The 12,216-nt window shown below is 39.9% G+C and overlaps 2 protein-coding genes across 4 annotated transcripts in view; one reads left to right on the forward strand and one right to left on the reverse strand.

Moving 5' to 3' along the window:
• The window catches only part of FBXL2 (F-box and leucine rich repeat protein 2), a 54,339-nt gene extending 45,402 nt beyond the window's left edge, over positions 1 to 8,937 (forward strand). Inside the window, exons 11-15 of the mRNA XM_040078381.1 lie at positions 437 to 497; positions 1,919 to 1,963; positions 2,255 to 2,311; positions 6,011 to 6,223; positions 7,064 to 8,937. Coding sequence (XP_039934315.1) covers positions 437 to 497; positions 1,919 to 1,963; positions 2,255 to 2,311; positions 6,011 to 6,223; positions 7,064 to 7,171 — 484 coding nt within the window. The 3' untranslated portion in view covers positions 7,172 to 8,937. The remainder of the gene's footprint in view (positions 1 to 436; positions 498 to 1,918; positions 1,964 to 2,254; positions 2,312 to 6,010; positions 6,224 to 7,063) is intronic.
• A 233-nt stretch (positions 8,938 to 9,170) lies between these two features.
• Positions 9,171 to 12,216, reverse strand: part of UBP1 (upstream binding protein 1) — a 34,953-nt gene continuing 31,907 nt past the window's right edge. For all 3 annotated transcript variants that reach the window (XM_040078361.2, XM_040078352.2, XM_040078369.2), the window contains 2 exons: positions 11,756 to 11,807; positions 9,171 to 11,024 (listed from right to left, as the gene is read on the reverse strand). In XM_040078361.2, coding sequence (XP_039934295.1) covers positions 10,987 to 11,024; positions 11,756 to 11,807 — 90 coding nt within the window. In that variant the 3' untranslated portion in view covers positions 9,171 to 10,986. The remainder of the gene's footprint in view (positions 11,025 to 11,755; positions 11,808 to 12,216) is intronic.

The raw sequence follows: 12,216 nt of genomic DNA on the forward strand, positions 1-12,216 counted from the left end.
CTCTGAGGGGATTTCTAGTAAGCACTTTTTCAGTTTTGTGGCTTCCCAGCTGCTTGTGTTTAGATGACAGGTTTTAGATGCAGGCTTCGTCTGCATTTTCCTTAATGCAGGGTTTATTTTCCCATATCTTTCCTCAGATAAAACATGAGAAAACTTGGTCACTATGCTTTTAGTGAAACAAGAGGTTAAAATTAGTCTAATTGCGTATATTTTTTTTTCCACTAAATGTTCTGTGACTGTCAGAATCTTCTGATAAACTGGATTAAAAGTCTGCTTTTTAATTTCAAATCACGGTGAAAAATAGGGGGGGGTGTGTGTATATATACACATACTTTTGCTATTGAGAACTTTAAAGTTGCAGAAGACAGATTGGTATCTCAAATGCATTCGCTTTTCTCTATGTTAATGTTTTCTTTAACATTTAAAACTTTTCCAGGATTTTGGAAGCTGCAAGATGTTCTCATCTCACAGATGCTGGGTTTACCCTTCTTGCACGGGTAAGGGTCATTTCAGAAGGTTACAGCTCGCCCTGTTCCATTGCTGCTGAGCAGCTGTGAATTGATGTAGTCCTGCTGGGAAGCAACATGAGAAGAGGAAAATTAAAGTAGAAAGAACCAGTGGAGGAGGGGACTAAAAAGCTATTTTATTTCTGGATTATACTTCGATCTGCAACCTGATCTAATTTGCCACCTATCATTGCATTTTTCACTTTTTTCCTCTCTTTTTCAGTTTATTTCAATTGAATTTATTATGCTTAACATAATTCTAGACTCATGTTATGTATTCTAGCCAAATTTCCCTTATATTGATGACACACACCCTTGTCATATTTACGTTAAAAAGATCAGTATATAATTGTTCTGGGGATAACTTTAAATTACAGAACACTTACATTATACATTATAAACTATAAGCACTTGTGCCCTTGTTAATGCTGTAAATATGTACAGTGAGCATATTGGTGGTGGCAAATGCTTCATGTTAGACTTGTGTGCTTGCTGGTTAGGAGATCTGAACACAAAAGTTATACTCTGTAAATGGGATTTATGCTGCTGATATTTAATGTGAATGAAAAGGGTGGCCTTTTTTGGTAGCCACAGTGGTTAAACAGAATGGTTTTCTGATCATCCAGCTCTACATCATCAGGCTCTTGGTAGTCACCTCAAGCCTGCTCTTAAACCTTTTTTTTTTTCTGTTCCTGGAAAAAATGGATTGGAAATTGAGCTGAGGTTTGGCACTGCATGGTCTGCTGCAAGGTCACAAGGTTACATCCTTTTCTTGAAATTAGTCATGATGGGATATTGAAAGCACTTCTGAAAGCTTGCTGGGGGTCTCAGAATGTTGCTCTGAGAAAATTGCTTGTATAGGTGTGACATGCAGCTTCCTTCTGCCCTTAAAGTAGGCCCTGTTTTAATATCTTCAGCATTCATTGGCAAAGCAATTTGGTTTTAAGGCTTCTTTCTAATGTATGACAACAAAGAGAAACATGGCATGGGCTTAAGTGTATTCCAGATGAGTTAGGTGCAGCTGGTAAACAGAGAAGTTGGATTCATTTGTGTGCAGATGAGTTGGGTTTAGTGCATGGGTTTGGGGTGAGGGAGGGAAGGGGGAAGCAGGGCTGCTGAGCACTGCTATGTCCTGTTCAAACCTTACAGGTCAAGGAGAAGACATTGCACTTTGTAGGAGAAAGGCTGAAATTCAGATGCTTCAGAAGGGGGTGGGATATTGCTTGTTAATTCATCTATTTCTTTTGACAATTCTTTTGTCTTTTGATGGTGATCAAATATTTGAAGGGATTTAGATCACAGTTTCCTCTTGCAAGCTGTTCTGTCTCGTATTATAAACCCTGCATGATTTTATATCTGTATGTTGTTTTATTTCATTTTTTGTTTATCTCTCCATTTTCTGTGTATTGTAGAATTGCCATGAGCTGGAGAAGATGGACTTGGAAGAGTGTGTTTTGGTGAGATTTAATATGAAAAGGAATATTGAATGTCCAGTGTAAGAATGCAATATGTTAACACCTTTGTTTAGGTGTTCTTTTATTTTATAAATAGTGTTGTGTTTATGGTAGGAAATAAAAATAGTTATTGGGAAATTCTATACAGGGAAATACTTGGAGAGTAAGAGGTGATAGGTTGTTTTCCAGAAATAACAGAACCCTCATCTGGTAGAGAAAGAGATACCTTATTTGAGGGTTGCCTCTCCTGCTGTCTGTTGCCTATGGCTGATATTTGGTTTCTTTTATTCCCAGATAACTGACAGCACACTGATACAACTTTCCATACACTGCCCTAAGCTGCAAGCATTGGTAAGTGTAACTTCTGCTCTGTGGCCTGTGATGCTCCCCCAAACACATGGAGCTCCTGCAGTAGAAACCCAGGCTGTTCACTTTGTGTCTTGAAATAATTCCTGGTGTACAGTGATACTGTGCAGAATATGTTCAAGTTTCATAATTATTCTAAAAGCAGCACATTAATCCCAAAATATTGACATGCATGTATTGTGTGATTAAAAAATGTGCCAAATTAGTGAGTAAAAAACAGAAAAACGTCTATTTTATGGTTAACATCCTTCATATTTGATTCTTTACATATTTGATCTAACTTAAAGCTCTTAGATCCTTTATGGATATCCTCAAGTGTTCAGTAATGGTTTTCTTAGGGAGTATGACACTTCACATCAAATATTGAATAAACAAAACCACCCAGAGAAGACAAATGTAATTACTCTGTAAGTAGTTTTGCATGCAAGCACTTTTTTCCAAGGACTACATTTACATAATAAATTATGGAAGGCTTTTTTGGACTTGACTTCTGAACATAATTGGAGAGGACTGAGAGGGGGGTACCCTGCTTACTGGATTTCAAAGAACTGTTTTCTAGGGAGTGGTGGCTTAGATCTTTCAGATCATCAAAACCAATTTGAGGTAATATAAATTTGTCTGTTCCTCAATCAAGATACTTTAAAATGGCCATATTGTTCTTACAGGAGCTCCTGTATTTCAGGCCAGTTGTCCTTTAGTGTAGATTTGTTGTAACTACTTAGGTCTAAGTGAGAGAACAAGTTCTTTATAATCTGTTCTTAGATGGGATTAATGGAAGGTGTTCTGCTTCCTTAATTAAATTGTGTTATGATTAGTGTTACTCAGTGTTACTAAGGTAGCAACATGAGGAAAGATGGCTTTTAAAAGGAGCTTGTTCACTATTCTATATTGTTGTTTTTTTTATTTTCCTTATCAACTGTCCAGCTTCATTCTGAGCCATCATTCTTGATGTTAAACTCAAGGAGTTGTCAGGAGATGTGGAGCCACTTTTATATGGGACACGTTTTTGTATTGTAATCCCGGTTGCAACCAGTTCTTGCAAGAGATCTTTTGTATCAGTTCTGTCTGTGCTTCAGCAGCAATACCATAAAACCTCATAAATCCCAAGAGCTTTTTTCTGAGCCTGCTGCTCTTTGCTGGCCCTGTCTGTGTTTGCCCACAGACAGGGAAGTGTGGCATTGGTAAAACATCACAGCTTTTCTAAGGGAACCAGGAAACTTGATTTCTTTGGTGTATATATGTGTGTGTATATATATCTTTATATATTTTATATATAACCTGTGGGTAGGAAGGATACATACTCAGAGATTGGGTGTGAACAGCAGTGGCTGAGAATTACAGGAAAAGACAAGACAGGCAGGTGCCAAATACAGTGCATGGACTAATCTTGGTGCTTCCAGTGTCCTGTGAACTCCTTTGCAGTTGAGCTGTAGTGTATTTGCAGTTATAGCAAACATTTTGGAGTTGCAGAGATTAATGTTGGATTTGCTTTTGTTATGTTTGGAGACTCAGTAGGTGGTGAAAATAGGCAAATCTTTAGTATCAGAGTGTTTTATTGCCTAATGTACTTAAGAAGTAATTTCTGGTTAAAGTATTTAATTGTACATTTAAATTAGTAGAGAAACTGTGAAACAGTCATGATAGTCTAAAGATGAGAATACAATTGAATTCTTCACAGCATGTGTTCTCAAGTATGTCATGCCATACTTGATTTATGCACAGCATTTAGTATGTATTAACACACAAAAAAATTGACCATATATCTTTGTTTTTAAGATTTCAAGCAATTGTCTTTGTTAAGTTCCACAGTATTAATGCTTTTTAGCAGGCTTAGGAAGTCAGAAAAATCCTGCAGTGTAATATGAAGTGTGTCTAATTTGGCATATTTTTCTACAAAGTTCTATGAACTCGGCTCTACATCCTGTATTGTCCTTGCAGTACCAAATACTGCGTCCCAGGAAAGCTGATTTTATAAGCTGCTTACTTCCTGGGATGGAATACACCTAATTAGCCAACAGTTCCACAGAACCTCTTGTTCTTCCTTGGAACAGCAGGTCTGTTATGAGTGTTGGTTAACCCTGAAGCTGCTGATTGTTCCTAGGCTCTGAGCTAAACCAAGTGCTCAGAGAAAGGAGATACACATGCTGACATGTTTGAAGACTTGAGAGACTGCCTGAATGGGTGTCAGGAGTTAAAGCACTGTTGGCAGGGGCAAGCACTTCATTTCTGCTGTCTTTTGGAGACAGTTTGCCCTCATGGTGTTGCTTGGAGTCCCTGCAGTTGCTCACACTTGGTGTGTAAAGTTGGACCAGCTGGAGCTGAAGGGAAGCTCCCAAGATGGCTCCTGACAGACTCCAGGGGAGATGCAGACCTGTCTCCCAGCCTTTCTCGGGTTCCCTGTTCATTCTGTAGAGCAAAGGTGAAGAAAGTTGAGGGCAAATTGTTTCAAAGAGCAGGACAGACCCCATGTGTCTGGTAGCAGGAAGGAAATGCTTGTGACTGTGGCTGAGATGAAGTGAGGTAGGAAGTCCCCAGGTTGCCCTGTCAGGCTGGAATGAAAAGACGTGTTGTACCCAGAGAGGGGAAAGGCTACAGGTTAGAGTTGGGGGATTGGCAGGAGGTCCTTTTGAGCACTGCTATTTGCTTGCTCTGAGATAAAAAGCGCTTTTGGACTGCTGCAAGTGTTTCTTCATCAGTTGCTGTCTGAAAAAAACAACTTCGGGCAAGGAAATGCTACTTCATTACCAGGCACTGTTAGATACAAGTACAGGCAAAACACAGGGCTGAGCATAAAGCAAGGCACTACCTCAGAGCCCAGGGCAAGAGGAGTAGAGTTCACAGATCCTGCACATTTCACTGGGGAAGGCTTGAGAGCTTTCATTTCAGTGGTGACAAAGAGTGGGTTTTTAAGCCGCCTCTGAGCAATGTCTGTTTCCTGTTGTAGTCATCATCCGTGCTTCTCCAAAAGTCATGAATTCCCTAAAGAAATGAGGAGAGTGCTTTATGTGGTGCAACTGCCTGCAATGCAACATTGTTTTCTTTATTCTTGAAATTCAAGGGAGTAAAAAAATATGCTGAAGAGGAGCAATTTTTTTGGTTTATAATGCTGACTGTTGCAGAAAAGACTGCTCCTGCAGCTGTACAAGATGTTTATTGCTTCTTGTCTGTACAGCCTGAGGTGCCAAATGTTCATGGCTTATTTTTCTTTGAAATCATTATTTGGCAAATCCATCCACTGTGATTGTTCTCTATCTATGTGGACTTGCAGAGGCTTGGTCCTGGTGTATGTATGAGAGCACAGCAGCTGTGAAGCTGTAACCCTTGAGCAGATACTCATCTATTCCAGTATGTTCTTGATCTTCATTTAAAGTTGTTTCTGGCACAGTGCTGTTTGCACTTTGTGGGACAATTTGAAAAGAATTTCCACATTCTTAGAGAGCAAAGGAGCCTGAGGAGTTTGCCAGTGATGTTTTGGGACTCAGCTTGTTTTGAAGCAAAGTTAAAATCAAGTACAGGCATTTTGTTAAGTAAAGCAGTTTATTTACTCTTCTGGATTTCAGCTGTGTATTATTTGTAGCCATTTAACACCACTGGAGTGAAGGAGGTTGAAGAGGACTTCTGATGTCCAGAGGCTCGAGTAACTTGGGACTGAGAGATGTTGTTAATTGTTTGCCTTTGTTTTAGAGCTTATCTCACTGTGAACTGATCACTGATGATGGGATTCTTCACCTGAGCAACAGCACGTGCGGGCACGAGAGGCTGCAGGTGCTGGAGCTCGATAACTGTCTCCTCATCACGGACGTGACTCTGGAACACCTGGAGAACTGCCACAACCTGGAGAGAATTGAGCTGTACGACTGTCAGCAAGTCACACGAGCTGGAATCAAACGGATCAGAGTATGTGTTTCCTGGCTTGTTCCCATGGAAAAGCCAGAGCTGTTGGTACTGCTTGAGATTGTAGGAGTCCTACAGGTGTCCCAGGCAAGGAAGGCTGGATAAACAGTCTGACTGTCCTTCTGTTAGATCCCCACGTGTGTAACTTCCCTGTATCAACAACCGTAATTGTCTGACTTGGGACATTTTGCTGTTGGAATGATGAGCTCTTATCGCCTTTCTGTATTTTTTTCAAATACAGGCTTCTGTTTTTAAGATGGTTTAGTGGCACGCTCTATCCTAAATATATGTTTTATATATATATATCTATCTATATCCTAAGAGATATATTAGCTAAACCTGTCTGCATCTTCGTATCCCAAATTGTGTCCAAACACTTTTACAAGTGGAAAGCTCATGCCTGATAGTGACTCAAATTGAGGGTAAAAGCACAATTCTATTTCATGCTGTTTTCCATCAGGATGAGAATAGCAGTGGGAATATGGGAGATGAGGTTCAGACAAGTCGTCCCGCATTAGCCTGGGTCCTTCCCTTTCACCCCTGCAGCAGCAAGTGTGCCTCTCCTGCTGCAGAGCTGTCTGGGATCATCAGTGCTTTGTTGGGGAACCAGGAGGAGCCCTGTGCAAGTTGAGTGTCCAGACACTGGTGTGCCTTTGCTGGATGGGCCAAGAGGAATTACTTGAGGAGAAGATGGTCTGGCTGGTATCCACTGTATAGATGCTTGCTTTATCACTAACTAACTGTAATGAGGTAGCACTTGCTGGCACAGCAGTCGAGGTGTGCTGCTTCTCTTTTCAGTTCTGTTCTTTCTCTTCTGTTATAATGCAGCTTTTTCACCCACAGGCTCATCTACCTCACGTGAAAGTTCATGCTTACTTTGCTCCAGTAACTCCTCCTCCATCGGTCGGAGGGAGCGGACAGCGCCTGTGCAGATGTTGTATTATCCTCTGACAGTGAGTGCAGCCACACAGAAAATGTTGTTGTTGAAGAATGGGACGGCAAGTCAGCAGAAGGAGTCGGTTTCCTGACAAGTCCTAATGGTGGTGTTTGGTAATCCAGTTTTGTGACAAGAAAAGCGTTTTTTTTTTTCCAGGTAACAATCTTAATGTAATGTGCAGCTGTGGATTAAGTTGGTGATGCTTTGGTTTGTATTAGTAACTCCTTCCTTCTGTTGGCATGAGAACTGCGGTACCGTCAAACGTGTGGGCATTGCAGCGTAGCAGCTACTCAGTGGAAGTTCACGAAACTTGGAAGTTAATTTGCATTTGTCAGCACTGGTGTGAAGTTCTGCTGTAACGTGGGGCTCGGGGCTGCCACGCCAAGGAACTGAGCCTGCTGTTCTGTAATATACACCACAGATCGTGTATCAGGTTTAAGGACAAATCAGCTTTAGCAGATGTTGACCAAAAAATGCGAAGTAATCATAAGCTCTTAGAGTGAAACAGCAGCTTGTTCTTTTTCATGATTCAGCTTCATATTTAATTATGTAACAGGACGTAATAGGTAATATCAAAAGGTAAGGCAGTACCGTTAAGATACCCATAGAACTAGAAACGCTTCCCAAGTTTTTGGACTTGGGTCAGTTGAACTCTGCCCGTACAAAGCTCGCCCGTCGCCAACGTGCGTTCTGCCCGATGCCAGCGGCCTTGAACGGGGTTAAGAAATCCACTGTGGTAGAGCCTGTGCACTCTACTGTAACTGCTGCCACAGCCATCCATGGTGCTTTCGCCAACATCATCCCCATGTCCTCTGGGAGTGCCACGGGCTGCAAAGGATGCAGTGCTTCCAGGAGGAGTGTAAGCACACATGCTTTTCTACAGATGAATGGAAAATAGGTTCAGCTACAGAAAACAGGATGGAGCAAGGAATTCAGTTTGGCCCACCCATTTTAGGGACAAGCAAATGGGCTCATCAGGCTGTAGGCACGAGTTGACCCATACCAAACTTGTGGTTTTCACATGTAGAAAGCCAAACTCTTCACATTTGGTTAAGAAGCTGTTGGCTTCTGAATGATAATGATAAAAAACCCCTGTGTATTAACTCTTAAGGCCATACTTTCATCCTTAGTTTTTCAGTGCTAGATGATTAGATAAACTCTTTTATATTAAGCAGTTTAATTATCTGAGAGAAACTACTTGACAGTTCAGAAAGCTTTTTTTGTGTAAGTTTGACTGTGTGTGTGTGTGTTTTAAAAGTTCAGGGCCTGTGTTTACTGAAAATTTAAAAGCAGTTAGAAAAGCTACTACTGGACAGTACTGCCATTTCCCCCCTGCAAATTTTAAACTACTTCTAAAAACATCTGTGGCCAGCAATGGCTGGGTTGTGTTCATGACTCACAGAGGACAGGGACAGTAAATTAAGACCTCAGCTTTGGGGTTAAATTACACCTTAAACTAGAGTACATGGATTTCTTTATTACTACAATGTAAGCCAATCTGGACTTCTTTTGCACAGTAGTGGAATGCTGTTACAATCATACTCAAAGAGTTCCATTTGGACACTGCTGGTCTAATGCGAGTTATAACCAGATTTTATTCTCAGCTGTACCAGGGCAGTCATTAGTACCAATATGTCAAGATGTGTTGCTGTTTGTTGGCTCATTTTTTTTTTTCCTAAGACCATAATGAACCTTGTAACTATCGCATTGAAGATGTAAAAAAACAAATGGAACCTACTCTGATATAGGACACTTAAATAAACAATCAGCTGATGTCAAACTTGAATTTGTTAGAATTATTTCAAATCTAAGCAAGATTTCTACTAGAAGCAGAAGATCCATGTGAATGCACTATGTGCAGGATATAGTGCAGGGCTGGTTTACTCTCCTTCCTTACCCTGACCTATGGTTCTTGCTAGGGCAGGTCTTGCCATTAATCTGAACCTTAACAATGGACTGTCTCTAATGTGGGTGTGGGGAAAAAAGAAGTAGTAAAAAAAAAAGAAAAGCACATTTACAAAATTATTGAAAAACATTTATTATACTTAAATTGAAATGTGTACATCTTATTAAAAAACAAAAGCCATTTGCTGGTGCCATAATTTAATTCCAATTTCAAGTGAGCTGGACAAACTACTGTACAACTTTCAATATTCTTTAAAATTAGATATTTGGATACTTTCCAATCAAGGATTTTTCCACTTTTATAAAACATTTGGATTTGAATATGGTGTGAGCTAAAAAGACACAAGTGTCAGTTCAGGAAAATACTAGGACCAAACAATACCCAAAGATGAACTTACAGGCAGAAATGTTTAAATACATAAAAAACCCAACAAAAATAGGGAAAAAACTCTAGGGTTGATGAATGTAAATTTTCAAAATGCTACAGCTTTCAGAAGCTTTTCTGCTAAGCACTTGAGCCAGTTATGAAAGGGGAAATGAAAAAGTCAAAGTTGCTTTTTTACATGCTGTAGTGTTGGTTTACACAGAACCCCACAGCGTAAAAAGCAAACTATTCCCAAGCTTTTAAGCCAGAGATCAAGTTGGAACTTTCCAAAGGCACAGATTAACAGCTCTGAAACTGTCACCTACTACCCCTGGAAATACTCCCCTCTAAGTACCTAACAAATTGAAACTTAATGTTAGCCTAGGAAATGCTGTGTCAGGACTTTACAAGACACATCCAAAATACCAAGAAAGCACATTGCCTGTTTCAGAGAAAAGTAAATATTTGGTCATATGGAAGAGGCACTGTAACAGGTGTACAGTATGGATGGATGGAGGGTGCGAGAAGATCAACTGAAAAGGTAAGAAGAGATTTGTCCAGAATAGGAGCTCCAGCAGGGCAGTCACCTGCTGGGAAGGAGACTTTACAGGGTGTGTATTTAGTGTTTCTCAAGCAATTTATTCAATGCTGCTGAAAGCTATGACAGCCCTGTGGTGCCAGTGGGTCATCTTCCCTCATCAGCATAATTCCACTAAAAACCCCACTTCTCACTGCCAGTATTTTTAAACCAACAATTTTACAAGCAAAGAGTTAAACTGCAGCAGTGCTCCGCAGAGAACCTAGGAAACTAAACATAAAAGATGCATAGGCAATTCTTTCCATTAAATTCATTAAAGCAAAACACAATTACTTGGTACCCCATAGGATTTATATTAATCCCTCCAATAAGGTACTATTGATAATGCAGTTTGCTGCATGCATATATTGCATCTGTCTAGGGCTTCTTAAAAACCCTGTTCTGGCATTTACACTTCTTACATACACTCTTATACACAATTTACACGGGAAGCTGTTTTGACAGCTTTACTCTCAAAGACCTGACAACCTGATCACTATCACCTTAACTACTCATCTCCACACAGATTAGCATGTGCTCTGCTAACATCAAAAAATAAAACCAGCGTAAGGTACAAGCACGTAATAGACAAACTGGCACAGAAAGGTAAATGCCCCAAAATAAGTTTACATTCATCTCCAACTGGATACAGATAATAGAAAAGCAGCACTGCTTTGCTTCTATAAACTGCATCTACTGGCCATAGTTTGTCTTATTTCAGTGAAGGGCAAGCACCTTTGCTTACATTGTCTCCCATGCCTGTACAGAAGCTGTCATGGCATTATACCTCTCATGAGGACACTTAGCTATGGCAGTGATAAGAAAGTTCACCTATCAAACAGCTCATTAGAAAGGTCATTTTGTGTTTTCAATATGAAACATCTTATACAGTGAAGTTAGATCCTAAGGTTTTGGATGATCTTCATAATCTTTAGGCAGGACTTCATTCTGCATTGGAGTATAAGTCTAGCAAGTGTGTGGTGTCACTTCAGAATTATATGGAAGCCTTCTCCATTTTCAGCTGAAAAAGACAAAGAAAATGTCAGTTTGTCTTTTTTGAACCAAAGCACAAAAATACAAGCCAATGCACCAAAGCACCCAAATATTGGTTTTGAAAATAAAGGCATCTACAACAAAAACTTAAAAGTTTCCTACTTGTGCTAGACAAAAATGTTATGATTAATTATTTGTAACTGGATCTTCAAATATGGACAGTTTCTGTAGGTAAAGTTTGCAGAGTGAAACTTGTCAGCAAATGGCTCTAACCAGCAGACATCTTGTACCAGGAATAAATTTGAGTTCTAAGGAAGAGCAGGATTCAACAACAGCCTACTGAAGATGACTACTGACTAGCAGAGAAGAAACAGAATTGTTATGCTCAATTCTCCTGACTCTCAGGACTCAGTTAAGATTCAGTTTCTGAACTTCAGAGCTACTACTGCCAGAATTTTTAGGGTTTTTTTTTTTAACCTACTTTGAAACTTCACCATTCTCAACAATTATTAGCAGCATCACTGTCCAGTAATGGCTGACTGAATTTTACATAAGCTTTGTTACTGAATCCTGCACTGGTTCTGAACTGAAAGCTTGGAGAAGAGCCTGAGATGCTACACAGAATTTGAAAGCTGGCTAGGAGAGGAAAAACTCTGGATATCTTCTGCCACTGTGTATGCAAGACTTTTGTTCTTTTTAAGGAATGTTCCTTGCTGGAATAAACAATTAAGTTTCGGACTGTCAGAAAAGACAACTTACCTTTTATTGTGGTGAATAAGAAACAACTCTCATCTTGAAAGTTTTGAACCATCTACCAAAAAAAAAAAAAAATTCAAAACCCTCTGAGTATGACCAATGCAAAACAGAAAACAAAACAAAAACATCCCTCAACAACCCTGATATTAAACACAGCCTTTTGTGAGCAGTTGTGTATTTTTGGTTTTGTTCAGCAAGTGACAGGCATATACCAAATTAAAGTCCATTACTATTAAAATACTGCTTTTTACTCTTGTGACAACCAGCTGGGAGCCTGTTACTGCTGGCTGTGTTTTCGAACTGTGGAGCAGACACTTGAACAAGCAGAGTTCAACCGTGTTTAAATGCTCCCTGCCTTTGGGTGTGCTCAGAATAAATATCTACCAAATAACTGCTGCAGCTCCTCAGAACTATATAAACCAGCTGCCTCTCTGTTCTTATAGTTTCAGTTTAGTCAGGCAGAG

The sequence above is a fragment of the Hirundo rustica genome, chromosome 1, assembly GCF_015227805.2.
Source record: "Hirundo rustica isolate bHirRus1 chromosome 1, bHirRus1.pri.v3, whole genome shotgun sequence".
NCBI classification, from domain to species: Eukaryota; Metazoa; Chordata; class Aves; order Passeriformes; family Hirundinidae; genus Hirundo; species Hirundo rustica.